This window comes from Meriones unguiculatus, chromosome 12, assembly GCF_030254825.1.
Source record: "Meriones unguiculatus strain TT.TT164.6M chromosome 12, Bangor_MerUng_6.1, whole genome shotgun sequence".
In the NCBI taxonomy this organism is placed as follows: Eukaryota; Metazoa; Chordata; class Mammalia; order Rodentia; family Muridae; genus Meriones; species Meriones unguiculatus.
The window spans coordinates 62980213-63007519 of NC_083360.1; the positions used below are offsets into that span (position 1 = coordinate 62980213).

The window sequence follows — 27307 nt, forward strand, 5'->3', positions numbered from 1 at the left end:
CTTAGTGAGTAATGCCTAATATTTATTGAATGATAAATGAATAGTAAAGTGGAATCTGCTGGTTTAAAACATTTCTTCTCTATATCCATAATGATTGTACGTAAGAGCTCATAGATAGCCAGTTTATTTCTAGTTAGGAAAATGTGGTTCTTCCAGGTAATAGTGTTTTCGATTTTAAGTTAAAATTCGAATTCTCAGAATGTTACGGGAGAAAGGATTAGAGAGCCACAAAGGTCCAGAGCACCACTGTTCTTTCCTGCTGCTCTGGAGCTGCTGTGTGCTGCTCTGAAACAAGATTATGCTCTGCTCCAGGTTCTTCTAGGTACAATCGGCAGATGCTGATCTATTGCTGTTTCCTCCATCACTAACTCTGCTTATTTTGGCAATGGTTAACATCTTGTACTATAAAAGCCCCAGTTCTCAGTGTAGTTTCTATTTAACAATAGTTATTGAGGAGTGGAAAGGAGAAATTAGAAACCTTATTTCCCTTTCTTTTTAAATTTCTTTATCTTTATTTTCTGAGCATTGGTATTTTGCCTGCATGTGTGAGGGTGTCAGATCCTGGAGTTACAGATGGTTGTGAACCGCCATGTGGGTGCTGGGAATTGATCCCAGCTTCTCTGAAAGAGCAGCCAGTACTCTTAACCATCTCTCCAGCCCTGGAATTTTCCTTTCTACATATGTGTATTTATATGCAAATATACAGGAAATTCACACTCTTAAGTTTGTGTTATAGTTTATTTAATGCTGCTGTGTAAGAGATTTTCAAAGTCAGTGTACACATTCGAATTTAAGCTGCTAGGCCCATCGTTGCCCATTTGGGTGTTTTATAACACAAATCTTTTGAAGGGAACCAGTCGTTTCAGCAAACATTTATTTCTTTGTATTAACAAAAAGTAATAAAATGTTTCTTTGTTTCATGATCATCTATATTCTTTGACTTCTTTTATAGACATTTCAAGAAATTGCAGAAAAAAACATGGAAAAATTGAACCGTATTGAGAACTCACATGAACAACTGGTTCTTGAGAATTCACACTTCAAAAGCACATTGTCCAAGACTCAGCGGGAACAGACATGCTTGCTGGCGGCATGTGCGCTGATGGCTGGCGCATTGTACCCCCTCTACAGCAGGTCATGCGCCTTATCCACACAGAGAGACTTTCTCCAGGAGCAAGTCAACAGCTTGGAACTGTTCAAACTGGAAATTAGGACTCTAGCCCAGGCATTGTCAGCAGTAGATGAAAAGAAGCAAGAAGAAGCCAAAGCGAAGAAAAAAACTTTCAAAGGACTGATCCGTGTATTCCGGAAAGGTGCAATTGCAATTTTGGCAGCGAATAGACTCAAGATTTTGGGTCAATCCTGTGCCACTCTTTTTACCTGGATGGAAAGTTGTAAAGAAGGCATAGGCATGCTAGTGTGTACAGGAGAGCCCAAAGACAAGCACAAATTTCCAAGTAAGATAATCTGTGTTTTTAAATTTTTAAGTTATGTATAAGTGAAATACAGAGTGTGTTTGGTTGGCTATTATACAGAACCTTCAGAGACTTATGTAATATCTTAAATCATGTAACATAGTCCAGTAAATCTTCGGATATGTGTTTATTTTATACAAAGTAGCCTTTATTTTTTATAAATTGATATTAAGAAACAAATATGTATAATTTCAGTATTGTCTAGCATTATTGCATTTGAATCATCTTTTTTTTAACAGTATAATGGAGAGTTTATATATCTGTTTTCCAGTTTTGACAGTCCTAAACAGACTCTTAAAAATTGTCAGAATAAGTTATCTGTTCTTTCAATATAAGATCAGAATAAAATGATGAGAGTTAAAAATATCTCGAAGAATTGCTTAAGAAAGATGGAAATATAAATTTCCAGCTGACATTTTTTTGGAATGTTTTACTATTTTTGAGGAAACAGATTTAGCTGTTAACTTTTTAAAATTCATGCCTGAGGATTAGCCCTAAGGCTGAACTCACACCAAGCAAGTGCTCTGCCACTCTACCCTCAAATGATGCACCTGGTAAATATCAGGCAATTGTGATAAAACCCCAACTAAAGGAAATGTCTGTCTGTTTTGATGTTTGTTATTCAGTGCTAGGTCAGTCAGATATAACTAGATTTTCCGTACTAGGGAACATTAGGCATACCAAGTCTGACTTTCCTGAACACTACTCTGAAACCTAAGTGTGAATTTTAATAACTTGTAGCATTTCATAATGGATCCTTATGTTTCCACAGAACATCAAAGGGAGCAGTTACGCTGCGTACAAGCGCTTACTTGGTTTACCAGTTCCGACCTTCTTGCTGCGATTGTCAGTTCTATGACTGAGCTGCAAGAAGTCATTAGTAAAACAGGTATGGTCACTTTTTATGTCTTTGCAAAGTATGCTTAAAAACGAATGTCCAGAAATTTTTTATGGTACAACATCTAATAAACTATGGAGGAAAATACATCTGCTTTTTATTTAGCTACAGAGAGATTGTTAAATCTGTATTTAATTATACAGTAAATGAACGTCAACTTTGTCTTTATTTATAAAGGAAATTAAATGAATTTTTTGGCAAATGTATCTACTCCATTCTTCTTCCTTTGTAATTTGTTTTTCTTATGAAAAGCATACCATTAGTTCCCTCTTAATTTTTTTAAAAAAATTGTAACTCTTTAAAAGTGAGTGGCTGTTTTCCCTCCGTGTGTTTACCTGTCCACCACTTGTGTTCCAGCAGGGGCCAGGACAGGGTATTGGGTCCACTGGAACTGGAGTTACAGACTGCTACGAGCCACCATGTGAATGGTGGGAATCGATCCAGGGTCCTCAGAAAGAGCAGTCAGTGCTTTTAACCCCTGAGCCATCACACTAGCCCAAAGTCTCCTCTTTTTAAAGTAATGGAGACACTGATACTTTTTTCCCCCTGGCCATGAGTTTCAGAAGCTTGAGGAATAATGGCTGAGCCAATGGAAAACACCATGTCTCATTTGGTGATATATGCATTTAAATTTTTTTTTCTTGTTAACTATTCAGAGTTAACCTGAATAGTCTATCCCTTTCTCCCATGTATGAAATTTCCTATAAGCACTGACTTGCCAAGGTCTAAAATTTGTTTGTTTTCCCTGACTCAGGTTGTGTATATGTGTGTGTGTTAGAAAGGTATAATGAACAAAAAAAAAAAAAAAAAGGTGTAATGATAGCAGGTTTGGCTAAGTTGGGATGAGTGTTGAGACACTTTGGGTGAGCTACACAGTAGACATAGTCATTATGATGCATTAGCAGTAAAGTTGTTGTAACCCTAAGACCTTCCTGCTCAGCGAAGGAGCACCTAGGAAATGATAATGTGAGATATAATTTAAAATATAAAGTTAGATCAATGTAAATGAGAATCATTTCATTAAAATTTCAGGTATCTGAACCTATGCTCCTGTATTAGGAAGCTTATGATTCTCAGGTGTTGCTGTTGCTGTTGCTGTTGGCAAGCTGTGAGCATACTTAATACATTAGCAGAACATGAACACGCTGGGTCTGAAGTATAAATAAGATGACATTTTTAATGATTTAAAAAATAAATTAAGATATAATAAATTCATACATGTATATATATTATATGTAATTTTAGATAAATATAAAGTAATATGATTCCTTCAGGGGCTATGTCAAACAAAATTAAATTAAGGCTTTTGGTTTTATAGGTTAAAAGCAAAAATGTAGGTTTTTGAAAGAACATAATTTAGTGTAATAAATACATGCACTATCCATATTATTTTACAATTAATTTTTAAAAATTATTCAATGGGTTTTATTATGGTAATTTCATGAGTATATGTAATTATGCTTTGTTACTATTCCCCTCTCTCACTATCTTTCCTAATCATTCCTGTACTCTTTTTTTGCTGGTCTCCCTCCTCCTAAAAAACCCATAGTAGTTGTCTGTCTACTTCCTGTAAATTTCATGATTCAGTTTTTCTTTGGAGTTAAAAATAATTCCATTTTGTGTATGTTTCATATATTCTTTTTCTATTCATCTGTTGATAGGTATCTAAGCTTGTTTAATTTCTTATCTATCCCAAACACTGCAGCAATAACATGATGTAAGTATCTCTATGGTGTAGCTGTATTACTCTGTAGTTCCATTTTCAGGTGTGAGAACCTCCACACTGAATTCCATAGTGATTGAAATCAGTTTATATTCCTAGCAATATGTAAGGTCTCCTCTTTTCCCATGTCCTCTGCCAGATTTGTTGTCATCTGCTTTCTTAAAGATCTTCATTGTGCCCTGGGTGAGATGGAACCTCAAATTGACTTTAATTTACATTTCTGATGGCTAAAGAAAAGGAATAAATTTTCTAGTACTTACTGGCCATTCATATTTCTGTTTTTGAGAACTTTCTATTCAGATCATCAATGCATTTATTGATGATATTTTTTGGTATTTAATTCTACAGTTCTTATATAGTCTAGATATTAACTCACTGTTTATACTTGACAAAGGCTTTTCCCAATTCTCAGGGGTATCTTCACTGGTGATTGCTTTATTTGCTGAGCCTTTTATTTGCAAGTAGTTCCACTCATCAATTCTTAAAATTATGTCTTTTGCTACTGGAATATTTTTTAGAAAGCCCTTCCTTTTGTTTATATCTTGAATTTTTTTTTTAAACCAGTATTTCCCTCTACTAGTTTCTGAGCTTCAGGTCTTACATTAACAACTTTGATTCATTTGGAAGATTTTTTTTTTTTGTGCAAGGTGAACAATATGCATCTAGTTTTATTTTTTGACACATGGAAATTCACCTTCCGAAGCACTGTTTGTTGAAGAGGCTGTGTTCTCTCCAATGTATGTTTTGAAACATTGTAAAAAAGTCAGGTGGGTGGGCTTATGTGCCGCCTCTCTGGGTCTTCAGTTCCATTGATCTAGTCTTCAGTTCCATTGATCTATGGTCTGTTTTTATGTCAGCACCATGCTGTTTTGTTACAGGATCTCTGTAGTATAGCTAGGATTAGGTATTTTGGTACCTTCAGTACTGCCTTTTCTGTTTAGGAGTGGTTTTTTTTTTTTTTTTTTTTTTTTTTTTTTTGGTCTTCTGTGTTTCCATATAAATTTAAAGTTGTGTATTATAGTTTAATAAAGAATATAATTGGACTTTCAGTGCATATTGCTTCCAGGCTTGCATGGTATGAATTGTTTCCTTTACCAGGCCCTCCTTGCTATGAGGTAATCACACTTGCAAAACGGAGACATGCAAACTTTAGTTGTTTCTGTCAGGTATTTTGGTTATGGCAACAGGAAAACTAATGCAGGATAATGGAAGAATTTCTCCAAACACAATGAGGGAATGATATATTTTTTTATGCATTTTCATTTTAAGTGTATTCAAATGAAAACGTCAGCTATTTTATTAGAAAAGAGGAAACATTTTCAGCAGTTAAAGGCAAATGGTTTCATGGACTGACAAGTGTAATAAATGTAATTAACACGCTGACAGCTTAGATAGCCATGTTTGTAATGGAATACATGTATTTATTGAGATTTTTGTACTTTAAGTTTAATGATTTATGCACGGGTGTTTTGCCTGGGTGTCTTGTCTATCTGTGCATTATGTATGTGCAGTGCCTGTGGAAGCCATAAGAGGACATCCAATCCTTTAGGTCTGGAGTTTCAGACAATTGTGATCCTCATATGGGCTCTAGGAATCCACCCTGGGCCCTGTTTTGGAAGAGCCGTCAGTGGTTAGTTCTCAGCATCCATGTCAGGCAGCTCACAGCTCCAGCTCCTGGGGATCCAACACCCTGTCTAGTCTCTGAAGGCACCTACACTCATGTGCACACACTCACACGCACAAACACCAATACACGTAGTTAAAAACGAAATAAATAAACAAATAAACAAACAAATAAATAAATGTTAAAGAATTTACTGAAATAAAATGGAACATTTTATGTAATACTTTGCCTATAGTGGGATTACATTATCATCATGAAAATAGCATAAATATTAATGAAAATACACTCATATCTTAGTACACTTAAGAATATAGATCATTAATTGTATATTCTAAAATTGGCGGAGTTTACCATAAGAGAAACAGCATTTTATATGTAAGTAAGAATTCTGATACCAGCTGTGTGGTGCTGGATAAACTATTTAAATTTATGTGGTCTTTGCCTGATGCTGTGGGCTTGTAATCTCAGGATTGTGTTTTCCCAGGAAGAGAAGAGAGAAAGGTAAAATAGGAAAGCATTCATAAAGTGTTGGAAGGAATAACCATGATGAACTGCTTTGGAGTAGAGTTTTGTGCTTTCTTAAAATGTTAGCACTGAGCTATATTATAAGTTAGCAATTCCACTACTATTTATTGAATAGAAGTGAGGCACATATCTATATAAAAATGTGAGCACAAATGCTCATAGCACTAAATTTGTTTCAAAAAAATGAGAACAAACTGAACCGTCTCTCAGCCAGTGAGTGGCTACTCACACGTGAAATCATTAGGCCAAGGAGTGAAGCACTTGTGTGCTGCAACAACGACACACCCTGCCCCTTTCCAAGTCCACTGATGGGGGGACCTCCTCCCCTTCATCTGACCCTGTTTATCAGGTATCTTCAGGACTGGCTGCAAAGTCCTCCTCTGTGGCCTAGCAGGACTGCTCCTCCCTTCGGGGGTGGGGAGACCAAAGAGCCAGTCCTTGAGTTCCTGTCAGAAATAGTACCTGTTCCCCTTACTATGGGAAACCAATTGGTTACTGAGCTACCACGGGCTACATGAGCAGAGGTTCTAGGTTATATCCATACATGGTCCTTGGTGGAGTGTCAGTCTCAGAAAAGACCCCTGTGCCCAGATATATTTGGTCCTTGTGGAGCTCCTATCCTTTCCACATCATATTAACTCCCTCTTCTTTCATATGATTCCCTGCACTGTGCCGAAGGTTTGGTTATGAGTCTTAGTATCTGCTTTGATACACTGCTAAGTAGAGTCTTTCAGAAGACCTCTGTGGTAGGCTCCTGTCCTGTTACTTGTTTTCTCCTACGTCCAATGCACCTCCCATTTGTCTTTCTAAGTGAGGATTGATCATCTTACCCCGGGTCCTCTTTCTTGTTTATCTTCTTTAGGTATATAGATTTCATTATGTTTATCATATCCTATAGGTCTATATAAGTCAGGATATACCATGTGTGTCTTTCTCCTTCTGGGATACTTCACTTAGAATGATCTTTTCTAGATCCCACCATTTGCCTGCAAATTTCATGATTTCCTTGTTTTTCATTGCTGAGTAGTATTCCATTGTGTAAAAATACCACAATGTCTGTATCTATTCCTCCATTGATGGACATCTGGGTTGTTTCCAGGTTCTGGCTATTACAAATAAAGCTGCTACAAATATGGTTGAGCAAATGTCCTTATTGTGCACTTGAGCCTCTTTTGGATATATGCCTAGCAGTGGTATAGCTGGGTCTTGAGGAAGCACTATTCCTAATTGTCTGAGAAAGCACCAGATTGACTTCCAAAGTGGTTGTACCAGTTTACATTCCCACCAGCAGTGGAGGAAGGTTCCCCTTTCTCTACAACCTCTCCAGCATGTGTTGTCATTTGAGTTTTTTTTTATTTTAGCCATTTTGATGGGTGTAAGGTGAAATCTCAGGGTTGTTTTGATTTGCGTCTCCCTGATGGCTAAGGATGTTGAGCATCTCTTTAAGTGTTTCTCTGCCATTCTATATTCCTCTACAGAGAAATCTCTGTTTAGCTCTGTTCCCCATTTTTTAATTGGATTACTTGATTTACTGCTCTTTAACTTCTTTGGTTCTTTATATATTCTGGATATCAGCCCTCTGTCAGATGTAGGGTTGGTGAAGATCCCTTCCCAGTCTATAAGCTAACATTTAGTTCTGATGAAAGTGTCCTTTGCTTTACAGAAGGACCTCAGTTTCATGAGGTCCCATTTATTGATTGTTGCTCTTAGAGCCTGTGCTGTTGGTCAAACAGTACCTTTTAGCATAGTAAATAACTGTATTGCTTGTTGTGTTTACTCTTAGGTTAAAGAAAAATTCACTAAATGATTACTTTTAAAAGTTAGGCATTTAGAATAAATTCTGAATGGTATATGTTATCTTCTAGGAGAGAGAATATACTCTTGACCATATACTCTTAAACATTGACTAAGAATTTGGCGTTTGATTGTGTGGTATTATACACTATTTGTGTAACTCTGTCCCTTTTCTGCCTTAACATTCTCATGTGCAAACTGTGGCTGTGCTGGATAGTTTTATGTCAGCTTGACACAAGTTATTTTAAAGTCATCTGAGAGGAGAGAGCCTCAATTAGGCAAAAGTCTTTATAAGATCAGGCTGCAGGCAAGCATTTAGGGCATTTTCTTAATTAGTGATTGACAGAGGAGGGCTCAGCCCATTTTGGATGATGCCATCCCTGGGCTGTTGGTCCTGGGTTATACAAGAAAGCAGGCTGAGCAAGCAACAAGGAGCAGGCCAGTAAGCAGCACCCTTCCATTGCCTCTGCACCAGCTCCTGCCTCCAGGTTTCTATCCTGTGTAATTCCTGCCCTCATTGCTTTTGACGACTATCTGTTACATGGAACTGTGAGTGAAATAGGCCCTTTCCTCCCTGAATCGCTTTTGGTTATGGTGTTTCACTGTAGCAATATTAACCATAACTAAGACATTGGCTAATAGAAGATCCTAGCTAATATGTTGTTACAGAAAAAAGTAACTTGCATCTATATATTTTTCTGAATATGTAAATGGCCTACAAATGTCCATTGTTTTATCCTTTTCTTGTATACTGATGTTTTAATGGAACTAACATCACTTTTTACCATTTCATGAAACTGGAAGTTTAATAATTGGAAATTGAAGAAACTTTTTGGAAAGTACTTACAATGTTTGACCATTACGTTCATAAACTTTGATAAAGTATTCATATACAGTGGGCAGAGACCCCAGTTTTCATGTTGCCTCTATAAATACTGGACAGGTGGCAACCTTTTTGCTTTTGTGATTGTTTGCCCACTTGAGATAAATTACTTCTTCTAGATATCCAAATGGTGTGCCTGCAAGAGATCATTTACCTCAAACAGGGGAGGATGCTACTTTTGTTGAAGGGCTGAAATATCAATCATTGTGAGAATTGAATATAGGTAGCTGAACTTTTTGGTACAACTGTTCTAAAAATAAAAATAAAACAAAAATATAAAGATAGAATCTAATGGACTTGATTTGGCTTCTGAATATATCTCTGAATACATACAAAGGTAGATTGACAGTAACAGTAGACAGTTAGTACATTTTATTATTACACATCTCTTAATTTAATTCTCTTAAGTAATTCTTAATTGTCTTGAAGATAGATGACTCAAACACACCCTTGCTCATAAGTTGCTACTCCGCTTACTCCTATTATACACTTTAGTAAACTTCGTAGAAGTTGGAGCTAAAAGGGCTAGACTCAAAGCCTAATTGTGTTCAGGTCAAGACTGAAGTTTTGTATGTAAAAAGGTCAAAGCAGTAAGAAATTGTATTTCTGTTGATGAGAAGTTATTGTTATGAAGACTTTAGCCAGGCCTGGCTGTATACACCTATGTTACCAGCAGCTGTGAATTGAAAGTACGAGGAAGATTCCAAGGCAAGAGTGGCCTTTATAGGGAGTTCTAAGTTAGCCTGAGCTACATTGTGAGACATTATTTAAAAGAAAAAAATTTTTTTTGGCCAGGAAATATTTTATTGACAACCAAGGGCACACACAGCCATAAGAGAGGGGAGCACACAGGACTGCAAAGTAAAACCCGACAGTCAGTAAGGGTCATTTGAGCCAGGAACACTGCACCCTGGGTCCTCACATTCTCCTACCAGTAGACACACAGATTGGGCATCCGAGGGAGGGGGCAGTAGTTCTGGTGTCCCAGAGAGTGAAAGGATATGTGATGCATCATTATGAGTGACAGGGAGAGGAGATAAAATGGAACTGAAGTTCATCATTGTCCAAGGCCACCTCCTCCTCTAAGAGCCAAGAGCAGGTGGAGGACGGAACCACAGAGAATCTTGGAATCACTGCCGTCTTATCATCCATTCATTTGCCACTGTAGATGAGCCGCTGCTGTTGTGGGGGAATTCCCTCTTCCACATGCTCCTTGAATCACTCCACCTCGTCTGTGGGTTCAATGTCAATCTCAATCTCCTTTCCAGTCAGTGTCTTCACTTTAATTAGCATCTTCCTCTCAGGTTGGGGCTGCAGGCAGCTAGAGTGCTGATTCTCCCCCAAAGAAAACTTTAAATTAGCATTGTCACTGACATTATTAACGTTACTCATCATTGCTGTTTTTATATACTTTATTGTTAATTCACTGTTACTCTTTGCTTAAAGGGGGTTCTCCTTCTGGGTTGAAAAGCTCCATTTTAATTAGAAAACACACTATAGACATGTATGGACATGTACTTTCAGTAGTAATAGATTTCTGTAATGTTTTCTAACGACTTCTTGTTTTATTACACACGTCACCATGTACATGCTACTCACCTCTGTGGCTGAAGGATGGGACTCCTGCAGCAGCTCCCTGTCCCCGTGGGCATCCTGCCACCTGGAGGGTTCCAATTCCTAGGCCAGTCAGGTGCTTAGGAAATTGTTATGAAGATTTTAACTTTGGCGTGGAATCACGTGCCTGTTCTGTTAGAGAAAGTAATTGTGTAACCTATGATCTGCTTCTTATAAAGGTCACATTATTTAAGTTGGGAAAATGAGTAGCAGCTGTATTTTAACAGGTGTAAATTTTACAATAGTTGAGACAAGTAAAGAGGATTTGTAGTGACTTTTGTTTTCTGTCATGCAAATAAATATGGAATTCTGGCACTTTTTCTGGTGTCTTTTTCTCTTTTATTATAAAATTGTATTCCATATGATAAAATGTGAGCTGTATTGTAAAAGTGTTTCTTCAAACAGAAGTTATTTATTACTCTGACTTTAATTCATGGTGGTCAGCACACGTGCTTAGAATGTGTCTTTGCCTAATTTCTTAACCATTCAGAAGAATGCCTCATGGAATTTTATTGTCAATTTTCTCTTTAATTAGAGGTTACAGTCTACCAAGCACATTTCAGGGATATAGTAAAAAAAAATGTATTAAAATTTAATTGTAGTTGAATTTTTATTTTAGGGCTTTTTATTGAAAATGTCATTAACTTTTTATTACTTAAAAATTTAAAAATGGATCTTATATTTGCTTAAAAATTAATTTTTGATATAATAGGAAAATGAATATTACTTTTCTTGGTATTTCTGAATGCATTGCTAAGTTCAGTATTGTTGCAGTTGCTATGAGAGTAAAATGGAATATGGTTTATCCAACAAATATATAAAAATATCCACATATGCAAGCCTGGTATAGTGATGATAAGGCAGTTGGAAATGAAAGAGGACAAATAAAAGATAGAGTGCAACTTGAGACAGAGAATATGTATATTTGATATGAGAATGATGTATTATATAAAATATTAAGAGAAAAACAAATTTACTATTCTTCCACTGAACAATGAATTATTTAATATATACACTTAGTTATTTACTTAACTGTTCTACATTGTGTTTTGAATACCATCTAATTGTGCTAGTAAACTTTTTGTCATTCATTACTTATTAAATGACTCATTATTAACAAAAGAATTGTGTATTTTAATTAAACTCTGGGTGACTTTGTCCAGGACACACTTAGAGAGTGTGTTTACAATGAGTATCATATAGAATGAAAATGCATCACCTTATATTCTCTGAAGCCAGTGCACCAACAACTAATGGAATAGACTTTAAATGCACAACACTATACTTTATCAGCGTGGCACGTTTTACTTTATGCTTAACTGAAGCAATGTGGTTTTCAAATTTTGACTGCTGCATGGCATAGAAGATTTATCGTTCCATTTATACGTTGAGGAAGAGGGTAAATAGTTCAGAGTTTAGAAAACAGTGTGAGGTAGGATGCAGAGTATTGGTGAGACAGCTCTTAATGCCAAGGAAACCATTGATCACCCCTTAGTCAGCGTGTCCCTTCATTTTGAACTGTATGTAATTTCACAATTGATACAGTACATTTTGATTTGGTGACATTGCCTAAGTTTTATTGTGCTTCTAATAGAAAGAAGATTTAAATTAACTCCAATAGTAGAGATTTCTAAGATGTAGAATGTACACTGCTAGATTTGAGTCTGAAGAGTCTCAGTGCTGGCCCTTTCACTTGGATAGCATCACAAGACAAACAAGGATGGATTAAGACCTGCTTAGAATAGGGAAACAAAATATATAACCTTTGTGAAGGCATAAATAAGCCTATTAATCATTATCTGGAATATCAATTACTTGGAAGAGTTGTAATAGTTTTATTTTTCAACATTAGGTGTAATTATTAGTTACAGACCTAATGATCTGGTAGTGATCAGCTTGTGTTGCAAATACATCCTCAAGTCCAATGGATGCAGGTGATTACTGAACTCCCACGGGGAAATAAATAATTGTAGTTGCAGAATTTTTAATTGTCCCGGAACAAAGCAAATCATGTTTTCTTGTCTGAGACTACTAAGTATTATGGCACCAAGGTCAAATCTGTCATAACGATGACTGTCATCATTATAACCTAAATTGTATGATGTTTCAGAGAACAGAAAGGGAAGGTGTTTCTGGTATGACGGTGTTCCACGTGAGGGTCAGGCTGTAAGGTCATGGCATTTTCTATAGCAGTACTATTCAGTAAGTACTGTGCTCTGCTTTTCATTCGATGTTTCATGGGGAAAGGACTTTTCAGATGGATTACTACAAATGAATGAGAACTATGTAACTGAAAAATTATTCTATTGTGATCAGTAACACTGTGAAATCAACATGAGGCAACTCATATTTTGTGATTTTTTTTTTCATTTCCTTTGAAGATCCAAATTCCAGAATTTGCGGACATTTACTCATCGGTGCAGCCAAGAATTCTTTTGCAAAATTAATGGATAAAATTAGTTTGGTAATGGAAAGCATACCACTGCATAACAACCGGAGCATAACGTATGTCGAAAAAGATTCACTGGTCCAGAGGCTGGCCCGAGGACTTCACAAGGTGAACACACTGGCCCTCAAGTATGGTTTCCGCAGCCATATGCCCATTATGGTACGTGCTGCCTTGCTTATAAGTGACTTTAGGATTTGTGGGCTAGAGTGGTATCAGACTTACTTATATTTTAAGTCAATTGTATGTGAATAATTTAATTTCACATAAACTTTTAATGAAATGAAAAGGCCCCTTGAGTAAGTTTACTTACTTGATTTAGAAATAGCTAGTATTATTTTTTTCATAATGTTTGAGTTACGTTTAATTGAGTAAAATGCTCATTGCTCTAGGTTTGTTAGTAAGTTCGTAGCTGATGTTTGTAAATGTATTCTTATTTAACAACAGAAAAGTACTGCATCGTTACAAAAACACATATTTGGATTCACACAAAGGCTGCATGCAGCTGAAGTGGAGCGCCGCTCACTGCGTCTAGAGGTTACAGAATACAAACGAAGCATTAATGACATGAAGAAGGAGCTTGACAAATCGCACAGTCTGCAAATGCAGCTAAATGAATTCAAGCACTCAGTAAGTAGGTTTGGCTTAGCAAACAATGGCTGTGAGATATTTTCTGTCTTTTCCTTAACATTGATTGACTATTAGCAATAATTCGAAGTCTTTAAAATTTTCTGTCATTTATTTTTTCCATTTTTTTATTGAAAATTTTTTATACAGTATATTCTGATTAGAATCCCCTCCTTCAGCCCTTTTTAGATACTCTCCATTTCCCCTCTTGTCCAAATCCACACTTTTAATTTTTCTCTTTCATTAGAAAACAGGCCATCTCATTAAATAACAATGAAAGCAAGCAAGGAAACAAACAAGCTACAATAGAACAGCAACAACAACAAAAGGCGAACACACAGGAAAAAAAATGAGCCAAAGAAAAAGTATAAGAAAGATATGTAGATACAGGGACACATGTGTTCACACAGGAATCCTATAAAAATACAACACTAGAAAGTAATATATAGGCAAAGGACCTACAAGGTTAAAAACAAAATCCTCCACTGTGTTCTTTTTGTTTGGCCATCTCCTGCTGGGCATGGAGCCTGCCTTTAAGAGTGGGTTGCATACCCAGCATTTAATTAGCTAACTAATTAGTTAATTATCAGTGTGCATATATATGGGTGTACGTGCATTGTGTGTGCATGTGCGTGCATGCATTTATGCACTTGCTTGTACCACAGCACGAGTGTGGAAGTTTGAGGCATCTTTCAGGAGTTGGTCCTCTCTCCCACCATGGGTTCTGGGGGTCATCCTCAAGTTTTCAGGCATAGCAACAAGTACCTTTACCTGCCAAGCTGTCTTGCATTGCTGAGATTGGCATTTTAAAGTATGCATTTTTATTTTGATGAAAACTTATATTTTTCCATTTGACCCAGGCTTCTGGTTAACAGTGCTAACAGCCCTAAAAGGTGTGTGATGGGATATGGCAGTTAAGGAGGATTGTTTTTCCCTCAGAAAACTTCCCTTTTAAAATGCCTTCTATTAAGGAGCCTGCTGTTTGTGGAGGAGACGAACGTCTCCTCACTTATGGTTTGAGTAATTTTTATTTTTATACTTTATACTCTCTTATAATTTAAATATTTTGAATAAGTTAGATTATTTAGTGCTGTTTTTAGTATCACACATGTGCTCATGCTATAAATTTATACTCAAATTTAATTAAAGCAAAGCTTTCTTTGTCTATGGGTTGTATAATTTCTGGGCCCTGATGAAACTATTTTTGTCTTATTTATCAGAAAGTTGAGAGATAAAGAAATTCATTAAATGATAATAATTTATATTTTTCTAGATATATACAGTGAGGTAAGATTTTTATTCTGCCATTCCTGGAGTTTTTAAAGAATCTGAGTCAGGTTGCATTATGTTTGTGATAAATAATACAAATCTACCTTAAGTCCCCTTTCACAGTGGGAAAGCTGTGACTTGTAAATAAACACGTGTAGCCAGCATGAAGAGACCTGGGTGTTTCCCCATTCCACATGTACTTTGGAGGACATAGCTTTTGTGAAACAGCTTTCTCCTTTTCCTACAAGATCACACTGTCAGGTTTCTTGTAACTGTGGTTACTCACTCAGTGCTTTGAAGAAGGGGTATTTGAGTGTGTCTGACCTGGATCCCATGTGTCTCTAGACCAGCGTCCTTTCTAGAGCTGTTCATTTTCCAGAGTAGTGTCATGACCTCCATGTAGTCACAGTATCATAAGTCATATTTCATACTGCGGCATAGAGTTTCATTAGCAGGTGTTCACATCCCAATATTCTTTAATTCTTCTCTGCATTGGGTGAGAAAGCTGAATGAGTTCTCAGCTCAGTGCTGCTCCCTCCATGTATATAGGCAAGAAAACAAGTAAGGCAAATTTTGATAACTACAATGGCTGGGGAAAACTAAAACAAGGTAGCAGATAGTGTGAGTATGGGTAGGAACTGCCAGAAAGAGGACACTAGGCCAGACAGAGCCGAGCAATAACTCACTGAACACAGACTGAGGTAATTGTTCAAACACTTATGGTCATTTGGATACCATTTTAAAGGCTTTCCATCTCATAATCATAAATTTACAAAAACGTTATTTGGAATTTCAGGTGTTTTCTAAGATTTTCTTTGACTAAAAAATAACTTTAAAAGTGTGATTGTTACACTTTAAAAACCAAAGTGATAGTTTACCTTAACTTTTTATTTTGAGTAAAACGAATTTTATGTTTTGTTTTATAAATAAATTCTTGGAAATGTTTGTATTATATTATTTTGCAAATTTATATTTATGTATATGTGTTTATGTGAGTGTATGACATGTGTCCAGGTGGCTGTTGAGACCAGAAGAAGAGATCAGGTGCCTGGAGCTGGAGTCCTAGGTGGTTGTGAACCCTTTCCCCCAGCTTGTGGGTGCTGGGACTGGAACTCTGATCTTCCAGAAGAGCAGGAAGTGCTCTTAAGTACAGCCCTATGCTACATTTATTCTGTTAGTGAATACAGCTCTGAAAGAATAAATAGTACAGCAGTACAATTGGCTCACAACTGATTTTTTTCTCTTCTTTATAAAGAAGTTGATCACCCATGAGAAGTTTGAAAGTGCATGTGAAGAACTAAATAATGCATTACTTCGGGAACAGCAGGCACAAATGCTGTTGAATGAACAGGCCCAGCAACTACAGGAGTTGAATTATAGACTTGAATTGCACTCCAGTGAGGAAGCTGACAAAAACCAGACTCTCGGGGAAGCTGTTAAGGTAGAAGTCTCTCGTATAATGACTTATTTGCTCTTTGTGTGGATCCTGGTGTCTTTGTGTGTGTCATGTACAGCTCCTGAATAGCGGACAGATCCAGAGGTGTGAAATCTTTCTCTGTAAATGTCTTGTGAGGATGGTATGAGTTATCATTTATCCTACTTACAAGGCTGCAAGGACATGTATGGAAACTGTAAAAGTGGGTTTTAATGACTGGTTGAAAACAAAGTAGGTGTTTTTCCAGTAATAATTTTTAAAATGTATTTTTTGTTGAAAATAATTTTTATATACTATATTTTTATATACTATATTCTGATCATAGTTTTCCCTGCCCATCTCCTCCCAAATCTTCCTGATCTACCCACCTACTAACTCTACATTCTGCATTTCTCTCTCTTTCTAGAAAAAATAGGCAAACAAAAACCAAACCAGAATAATAATGATAAAAAAAACACAAAGAAAATAAAAAGCACAAGAAACATAGACACACACACACACCATAAAAATTTATAAAGAATCCAAAAGATCAGTAAAACAAAAATGCCCAAACAGAGCTGTTTGTGAGAAAACAACTAGAAAATGCTATTGAGTTGATTCTGTGTGGGTCATTTCCTGCTGAGCTCGGGGCTCAACCTTAGGTGTGTAGTGAGATCCCATTGGAGAAAAGTGCTTTCTCCTTTGCCGTTGGATGGCGTTTGGAGAGTGCTTCTTTGTTAGAGGTAGGAACCTGTGTGTGCTTCTCCCTTTCAGCACTGGGATCCTGTCTGGCTTGAACCTGTGCAGGTCCTGAGCATTCTGCCACAGTCTTGGTGAGTTGTACGTGTGTCAGTCCTGTTGTGTCTCAGGAGACACTGTTTCCTTGGTGTCATCTATTCCAGCTGGCTTTTACAATCATTCTGTGTCCTCTGAACATAACCTCCGAGTCCTGAATGGAGGGGTTTGATGAAGACAATCTCAGTTAGAACTGAGTTTCTCAGACTCTCTTACTCTCTGCACATGGGTCTCTGTGTTAGTTTCTATCTACTGTAAGAGGAAGCTTCTCTGTTGATGGCTTAGAGAGGCACTGATCTATAGGTATAGCAGAGAATAATTAGGAGTTACTTATTTATTTTTTGCTAGGTTTATTTAGTTTTCCTCTAGGCCCATGACCTAGGTCTTTGGCCACCTGGGCAGTGTCAGGCATGGGTTCCATATTGTAGAGTAGACATTCAATCTAAGCAGAGAGTGGTTGGTTACTCCCACAACATTTGTGCCACCATTGCAACAGCATATCTTGCAGGCAGGGAAATTTGTAGATTTCAGGGCTGGTAGTTGGGTTGGTGGTACTCTTCTTATCTGGAGGTATTCAGAGTAACTTCCAGTACCATGAACACTAGTCCATAGGGGCAAAGGCTGTCATTAGGCACCAATTCAACTTCTCCATGTTTAATGAGCTATGTGAATGTTGTCTTCAGCAATAAGGCTTTACTATCAGTTTGTGAAGAGCAACCAGTAGCTTTGGCAATAACCTGAGAAGTTTGGGTGTTACTAAAGGGCCCATTTGGCTAATGATTCTACTAGATATAATCCATTCCTGGCATTATACCCCATTTACTTGTGGGTAAAAGATTTCTAGTTGGGGCTTTGTCTCTCCCATTATTTGTGACATCATTTATATTCCTTTCATATACATATATAATCTGAGAAGCTTCTACAGGTTTTCATATGACCCCACAAATTGCCCCTAGTTTAAGTTGCCCCTTCCTGTATTTCCTCTCTTACCCTTTTCTCTTTCTCTCCACATTTAATCCTGCTCTTGTCTTCCCATTGTTTCATAACTACATATTATATTTTTCCTTCCTTATCCCCCTAGTTACTTACTCTATACATAAACTCTCTGGTCATATGGATTATAGCATGCCTATCAATAACTTAGGAGCTAATATCTACATATAGGAGAATACATAAAATACTTAAAATTTAGGGTCTAGATTACCTCATTCAGGATTTTTTCCCCCTTTGATTTGTGATTCTTCTTTCTTTTTCCTGTTTTCTTAGATTTGGTCTTTTTATAGTGTACCAGATTTTCTGTATATTTCGTGCCTAGATTTTTTTTTTTTTTTTAGATTTAACATTTCCTTTGACTGATGTATCCATTTCTTTCACTTTGTCTTCAGCACCTGAGATTCTGTCTGCCATGTTTTGTAGTCTGTTGGTGAGGCTTACCTCTGAGGTTTTTGTTTGACTTTCTAAATTTTTATTTCCAGTTTTATTTTTAGTAGGGTTTCTTTAATGGTTATGTTTCTTTTTTACATTCTTCTTTCATCTGAATTGTTTTCATTATTTTAGTCCACTGTTTGTGTTTTCACACACTTTAAGGGATTTATTCATCTTCTTCAAGGTCCTTGAACATATTCAAAATTGTTGTTTTGAAGTCCTGTCTTCTTCAGCTTTATTTCACTTCTCAGGGTCTACTGTAGTAGGGTTACTGGGTTCTAGCAAAGGCTGTCTTGGCTGTTCAATTTTATGTGTTTTGAATTGGGGTCTAGCCATTGGAGTTAGGATGATTGAGGAAATTCTAGGGGTTGACATCTAGTCTTGTCTTTGTTGGGTAGGTGTCCTGTTTCTTGGTTTCTATTGCCCGTTGTAGATCTTATGAAAAATGTCGTAGCTATGGGTTGCCTAGTAGAGAAAGCTTCTTCAGGTTGTTGGGTATCAGCAAGGGATAGAGATGGTCTAGGAGAAAAGGCCGAGAGGAGCTTCAGGAAAATCTTTGGGGATCCTTTCTACACTAGAGGTGGTCCCCAGGGAGTTGAAGGTATGGGGGGAGGAGAGCCTCCTAAAAGTATGTGCAGAGAAACAAAGAATAATCTGGATGAACTAGGAGGACTCTGGGTCTGTACAAAGAGTATCAGTGGAAGTTTCCAGAAAATGGAGTTGAGATGGGAGGAGGGGTACATGCAAGCAGGATGTTACAGGGCTGAGGGTGGGAATTGAAATGCTGTAATGGAAGACAGGAAGGAGAACATGATTCACCTAGATGAGTCCCAGTCAGCTGTGGTTCCTGGGATCCCAGGTTATTTATACTCCTGGGTATCAGGTACTGACACAGAAGAATGGGATGTGCTAGAAGGGGAGGGCTGAGAGGGTCCAAAGGAAGGAGCAAAGATGAGTGCATACCAATAGTGGTGTTTTTTGAATTGGATTCTTTTGATAGATATAGCATTTCACTTTTCTTCCTTTTGACTATTTATATACTGTGGTTGGAAATATTGTATTATGTACAAAACTTTTCCTGGGGAGATGCAACATACATATCTACTCACCCTAGATAGGGAATCCATGACTGACCAAAGTACAGATACTACCAAAGTCCAACTTGGTGAACCAGTGAGTTTTATTGGGGTTATTTACAGGAGAATGGGTGAAGGTACTTACAAGGACAGAAACGACTCAAAGAGAGCTGCATCACCAGCGCTCACCACAGCAGGGGTGACAGCTCCCAAAGCTGGGACCTGGAACACACTGCATGCTATATATCCTACAGGCAGCTCAGCAGGTTGGAGGGTGTTTTTTCTAAGTGACTCTCATCTAAACCACTTCCAGCCAGCGGGGCTGATTTCAGCATCTTCTTTTCAGCTTTTAGTCTTCTGAGAGTCTTGTTGGCTGGCCGCTTGGTTTTGCTAAGAGTCTTCTCTTGAGTGTGGCTTATCTGAGAGTGACTTTTAGAAGCCTTATTGCTTACTCTGGGAGGGAGGGGCCTAATGAATCTGGTCAGTTTCAGAGACTTCCTGAAGCTAATTTCACTTTTCCGTCTGTCTGCTTAAAAGAGCTTCCTGATAGAATGATTCAATCTGGAAGCAAATTGTTAAGCAACAGAGAGCTCACTAAGTAAAGTGCTTGGCAAGTGAGAAGCTGAGATTGACTTTCAGCACCCAAATTAAAAGCCAGGTGGGCTAGGATCAGATGAAAGGGGAGGAAGACCTCTCCTATCAGTGAACTGGGGGAGGGGTATGGGAGGAGAAGAGGGAGGGAGGGCATGATTGCGAAGGGATAAGGGAGGGGGCTACAGCTGGGATACAAAGTGAATAAATTGTAATAAAAAAGTTAAAGAAAGAAATAAAGAAAAAAAGCCAGGTGTGGTGACACACTTGTAATGCAGTGCTGATGAGGCAGGAATAGTTGGATCCCTGGTACTTGCTGGCCAGCCAGCCATTACCTAATCAGTGAACTCAGGCTAGTGAACAATTCTATTTCAAAAAACAAGGTGATAGCACCGGAGAAATGACACCACAGCTCTGAATTCCGCATATGCACATATATACATGCACAGACACAGTTACATGTATTTATGGGTTACAGTGTGTTTTTTTTTTATAATAACAAATGCGTACATTGTAAAGGATTATTTCAGGATAATTGAGGTATCTATTATTCACATATTTCTTTGTAGTAACATCATTTAATGTCTACTCTTTTAGAAATTTTGAAATACCCATTATTAACTATAGTTACTGAAGAATAGAGTACCAGAATTTATTCTTCATGTCTAGTTATAACTTTGTAGCATTTAACTACAGACTCTGTTAAAGACTGGACGTATTTGTATTTTATTAACCTAAGTAATTAATAAATGTATGTTTATTCCATATTCTTCCTCATCTTCATTCATTTTTTCCTCAAAGTAGTATAAGATGAATATACCTGTATCTAAATCTTTGTATACATATCTGTGATTTCTTAATCAGGGTTAACTTTTAGATAAGGAATTAGTTGGTCAGAAGCCACAAACTACTTTTGAGCCAGAGAGTCTTGCCATGTAGTACAAAATGACCTAGGAGTCATGATCCTCGTGTGTTAGCCTTCCAAGTGCTGAGATTACAGACATATGCCACCACACCTGGCTTCCCACAGACATTTTTAAAGTGTGTGTATTATCAGTTGGCTCACATCAAGTTTTTAACGAATTGCATTAGCTCTTAGAGTTCAGAACTGTATATTTGCCCAACTGTTTACATATTTTTTGCCAGGTTCATACATGTTTGTTATTTTAATGTATACGTCTTTGATTATTAATCGAGCTCAGAATTTTTACAAGTGTATTGGTCATTAAATGTTTTTGTGTTTTGTGTCTTAAAAATAGGTAATATAATGAACAGGGACATATGGGAATCTTTCTGTAAGTGTTGGCACTTATGTTTAGATATCATAGCCTCCAGCTGATAGAGTTGCTTGTATTAGTTTCTTTAAAATATGAGTAGCTTAAATATTGTTGTCAGGGGTGGAAAATTGTTTAATTACTATCTCTTAATTAGAACTAGCAGGTGGTAATGTAAAAATGTTCTCTTGTGGGAGGTAGCATGGTTCAGTGGAAAAAAAAAACTGGCCTTGGAACAAGGATTCTCTAATTCAAATCCCAGTTCTGTCACTTGAGCAAATTACTTAACCTTTCTCAGCCTTACTTTCTTCTGCAGAGCTAGGGATAATGATACCCAAGTTACAGGGTTTTCCTGAGACTAAATTAAGATACTATTTGAAAGCAATTATACGCTTGATAAATATTCTTCTGTGGTTTTCATAAGACTATAGAATAGTAAGATTTATAGGTTTGTATTTATAAAATAAATTCATGAATGGAAGATACAGAAGACACAGATGAGTAAAATAGTTACCTATGATATATTATCTGAAAATAGCCATATTTTAGGAACTGAAGTTTTAAGTGATTTCTTTACATTTATTTATCGATTGATTGACTGTGTGTATATCTTTGGGTATCAGTGTGTGTGTGTGTTTCTCACATGGTAGAAGGCAAGAATGGCTCACACAAGTTGTTCTCTGATTCGCACATTCATGTTGTGGCATGTGTGTACCCCCACACATACATGAGACACAAACACAATAAATGTAAAAAAAGAAGGAAATTTGCCTTTGCTTTTTAGTTGATAATTCTTGAGTTAAGGAAGTTTTATTCCTAGATTGTACATATTTAAAAAATATTTAAAAATTGGTTTTGGATATTGAAAAAATTATTCTTTATACTCATTGAGGTAACTATATGTTTTTCTTTCTTACTGTATTAGATTATGTTGAATTATATCAGGCTATGGCCTGTGAGCTAAGGATTTTTAGACATATTTGAAAAATGCAAATAAGTAAATATAAAACAAATGAGTAAGTAATAAAGACTGTACATGGCAGTGGCACATGCCTGTAATCCCGGCACTGAGGGAGGCAGAGGCAGGCGGATCTCTATAAGTTCAAGGCCAGCCTGGTCTACAAAGCTAGTCCAGGATAGCCAGGGCTACACAGAGAAACCCTGTCTCAAAACAAACAAACAAACAAACAAACAAACAAACAAGACTGTACATGACACAGTCCCACATGGAGTGTTGTCTTAGGCCTTTCTTTGGCTGCTATAACAGAACAACAGAGGCTTGATAATTCATACAAACGGAAATGTATTTTTCACAGTTCTGGAAGGTGCTGGCACCTAGTGAAGGCCTTTCTGGTCATCTTGTGGCAGACAGCAGACTGTAAGACAGCATGGGTGCTTGAGAAAGGGGAAGTTGCTAAACTTATCCTTTTTTAAGGAGCCTACTTCCACGACAGCCTTTTCTATCAATTTATTCATAATGATAGAGTCTCCACAATCCAGTGCCTTCAAAGAGTTTCAGTTTTTCCAAATTGGAAATTAATTTTCTAACACATTTTAATTATGGTAAATGGAAGCCATATATAGTATAACAAGTGAACTTTGTTGTAAATAACCAAGATTAAAAAGAACAGATATTTTAGTACTAGAAATAAAGAGGACAGAATGGAAGTCTATTGCTCAGTGAAGCTTGCCAGCTGGTTGGAGGCGATAGTTGATAATCAAAACAGGAAAATTTGGACCTTATAACTCATAATTTGGAGAACATCTGCATGAAGCTCAAAGTCAGGAAGGGCTTCTATGAAATGGGCCTAACAGAACATGTGTACCGGACACATGGGAACTTAGCAGCTGTTCAGGGGACTGGACAGGAAAAAGGTTACTAAAGAACAGAAACCCCAGTCTCTCCACACATGAATATAGAATCTTAGTGTATGCTACCATTATGATTCAGGGGCAGTGTAGCTAAGAATTTATCTCAAAAATGCTCTAGCTTTTGGAGGACTAATATTCCTTTTTTTTGGTCTGGTTAGTGGCACTTTGTTTTATTTTTTTTAATTTTTTTCTTTATTAATTACACTTTATTCACTTTGTATCCCCCCTGTGGTTCCCTCCCTCCTCCCATCTCAATCCCTCCATTCCTCCACCCTCTGCATGCATGCCCCTCTCCAAGTCCACTGATAGGGGAGGTCCTCTTTTCCTTCCTTCTGATCCTAGTCAATTAGGTCTCATCAGGAGTGGCTGCATTGTCTTCTTCTGTGGCCTGATAATGCTGCTTCTCCCTCAGGGGGAGGTAATTAAAGAGCAGGCCAATCAGTTCATGTCTGAGACAGTCCCTGTTCCTATTACAATGGAACCCACTTGGATACTGAACTGCCATGGGCTACATCTGCACAGGGGTCTTAGATTATCTCCATGTATGGTCCTTGGTTGGAGTATCATTCTCAGGAAAGACCCCTGTGCTCAGATTTTTTGGTTCTGTTGCTCTCCTTGTGGAGTTCCTGCCCTCTCCAGGTCTTACTGTTTCCCACTTCTTTCATAAGATTCCCTGCACTCTGCCCAAAGGTTGGCCATAAGTCTCAGCATCTGCATTGATAGTCTGCAGGGCAGAGCCTTTCAGAGGTCCTCTGTGTCAGGCTCCTGACTTGTTCCCTCTTTTCTCCTTCTTCTGATGTCCAGCCTCTTTGCCTTTATGGGTAGGAATTGAGCATTTTAGCAAGAGTCCTCCCTCTTGATTAGTTTCTTTATGTGTATAGATTTTAGTAGGTTTATCCTATATTATATGTCTATATGAGTGAGTATATACCGTGTGTGTCTTTCTGCTTCTGGGATAGCTCACTCAGGTTGATCTTTTTCCAGATCCTACCATTTACCTGCAAATTTCATGATTTCCTTGTTTTTTATTGCTGAGTAATATTCCATTGTATAGATATACCACAATTTGTGCATCCATTCCTCCACTAAGGGGCATCTGGGCTGTTTCCAGCTTCTGGCTATTACAAATAAGGCTGCTACAAACATGGTTGAGCAAATGTCCTTATTGTGCACTTGAGCCTCTTTTGGGTATATACCTAGGAGTGGTATAGCTGGATCTTGAGGAAGCGCTATTCCTAGTTGTCTGAGAAAGCGCCAGATTGTTTTCCAGAGTAGTTGTACAAGTTTACATTTCCACCAGTAGTGGAGGAGGGTTCCCCTTTCTCCACAACCTCTCCAGCATGTGTTGTCTCTTGAGTTTTTGATCTTAGCCATTCTGATGGGTGTAAGGTGAAATCTTAGGGTCGTTTTGATTTGCATTTCTCTGATGGCTAATGAGGTTGAGCATTTCTTTAAGTGTTTCTCTACCATTCAATATTCCTCTGCAAAGAATTCTCTGTTTAGCTCTGTACCCCATTTTTTAATTGGATTGCTTGATTTGTTGCTGTTTAACTTCTTTAGTTCTTCATATATACTGGATATTAATCCTCTGTCAGATATAGGGTTGGTGAAGATCCTTTCCCAATCTGTAGGCTGTTGTTTTGTTCTGATGACAATGTCCTTTGCTTTACAGAAGCTTTTCAGTTTCATGAGGTCCCATTTATTGATTGTTGTTCTTAGAGCCTGTGCTGTTGGTGTTCTGTTCAGGAAGTTGTCTCCTGTGCCAATGAGTTCAAAGCTCTTCCCCACTTTTTTCTTCTAACAGGTTTAATGTATCTGGTTTTATGTTGAAGTCTTTGATCCAATTGGACTTTAGTTTTGTACAGGGTGATAACTATGGATCTATTTGCATTTTTCTACATGTAGACATCCAGTTAGACCAGCACCATTTGTTGAAGATGCTGTCTTTTTTCCATTGAATGGTTTTGGCATCTTTGTCAAAAATCAGTTGTCCATAAGTGTGTGGATTTCTGTCAGGGTCTTCTATTCTATTCCATTGATCCACCAGTCTGTTTCTATGCCAGTACCATGCAGTTTTTAGTATTGTTGCTCTATAGTACAGCTTGAGATCAGGGATGGAGATACCCCCTGAAGATATTTTACTGTAGAGAATTGTTTTAGCAATTCTAGGTTTCTTGTTCCATATGAAGGTGAGAATTTTTCTTTCAAGGTCTGTAAAGAATTGTGTTAGTAATTTGATAGGAATTGGATTGAATCTGTAGATTGCTTTTGGTAAGATGGCCATTTTTACTATATTAATCCTGCCAACCCATGAGCATGGGAGATCTTTCCATCTTCTGATATCTTCTTCTAATTCTTTCTTCAAAGACTGGAAATTTTTTTTCATACAAGTCTTTGACTTGCTTGGTTAGGTTCACACCAAGGTACTTTATGTCCTTTGTGGCTATTGTGTAGGGTGTTGTTTCCCTAATTTCTTTCTCGGCCCTTTTGTCTTTTATATACAAGAGGGCTACTGATTTTTTTGAGTTAATTTGGTGTTAATAGCTGTAGGAGTTCCCTGGTAGAATTTTTGGGGTCACTCATGTATACTATCATATCATCTGCAAACAGTGATACTTTGACTTCTTCCTTTCCAATTTGCATCACCTTGAAATCCTTCAATTGTCTTATTGCTCTAGCAAGGACTTCAAGAACAAGTTGAAGAGATATGGAGAGAGTGGACAGCCTTATATTGTCCCTGATTTCAGTGGGATTAACTCAGGTTTCTCTCCATTGAGTTTGATATTGGTTATAGGCTTGCTGTATATTGCCTTTAGTATGTTCAGGTATGTGCTATTGTATCCCTGATCTCTCCAAGACTTTAAACATGAATGGATGTTGGATTTTGTCAAATGCCTTTTCAGCATCTAAGGAGCTGATCATGTGGTTTTTCTCCTTCAGTTTGTTTATGTGGTGGATCACATTGATGGATTTCCGTATATTGAACCACCCCTGCATACCTGGGATGAAGCCTACTTGGTCGTAGTGGATGATATCTTTGATGTGTTCTTGAATTCGGTTTGCAAGTATTTTGTTGAGTATTTGTGCATCAATGTTCATGAGGGAGATTGGCCTGAAATTCTCTTTGTTGGGTCTTTGTGACATTTAGGTACCAACGTGACTGTGCCTTCATAGAATAAGTTTGGTAGTGTTCTTTCTGTTTCTATTTTGTGAAATAGTTTGAAGAGTATTGGTGTTAGCTTTTCTTTGAAGGTCTGGTAGAATTCTGCGCTGAAACCATCTGGCCCTAGGCTTTTTTTGCATGGTAGACTTTTGATGACAGCTTCTATTTTCTTAGGGGAAATAGGACTATTTAATTGGTTTACCTGTTTTTGATTCAGCTTTGGCATGTAGAATCGGTCAAGAAAATTGTCCATTTCATTTAAATTTTCAAATTTTGTGGCATATAGACTTTGGAAGTAAGACCTAATTATTGTTTGGATTTCTTCAGTGTCTGTGGTTATGTCCCCCTTTTTGTTTCTGATTTTGTTGATTTGGATAGTTTAGTTAGTTTGGCTAAGGGTTTGTCTATCTTGTTGATTTTCTCAAAGAACCAGCTCTTGGTATCATTGATTCTTTGAATTGTTTTATTTGTTTCTAATTGATTGATTTCAGCCCTGAGTTTGATTATTTCTAGCCGCCTATTCCTCTTTGTTGTGTCTGCTTCTTTTTTTTCTAGGGCTTTTAAGTGAGCCATTAAGTTGCTTGCATGAGACTTTTCGATTTTCTTCTTGAAGGCACTTAGTGCTATGAACTTTCCTCTTAGCACTGCTTTCATTGTGTCCCATATGTTTGGGTATGTTGTGCCTTCATTTTCATTGAATTCTAGGAAGTCTTTAATTCTCTGACCCAGCTGTCATTTAGTAGCAAGTTGTTCAGTTTCCATATGTGTATAGGCCTTTTGCTATTTTTGTCATTGAGGTCCAGTTTTAGTTCATGGTGA

The 27307-nt window shown here is 37.3% G+C and overlaps 1 protein-coding gene across 1 annotated transcript in view; it reads left to right on the top strand.

The window, feature by feature from the left end:
* Positions 1 to 27307, top strand: part of Ccdc171 (coiled-coil domain containing 171) — a 324843-nt gene that overhangs the window by 120554 nt on the left and 176982 nt on the right. Inside the window, exons 17-21 of the mRNA XM_060365796.1 lie at positions 953 to 1457; positions 2248 to 2364; positions 12918 to 13144; positions 13430 to 13612; positions 16134 to 16319. Coding sequence (XP_060221779.1) covers positions 953 to 1457; positions 2248 to 2364; positions 12918 to 13144; positions 13430 to 13612; positions 16134 to 16319 — 1218 coding nt within the window. The remainder of the gene's footprint in view (positions 1 to 952; positions 1458 to 2247; positions 2365 to 12917; positions 13145 to 13429; positions 13613 to 16133; positions 16320 to 27307) is intronic.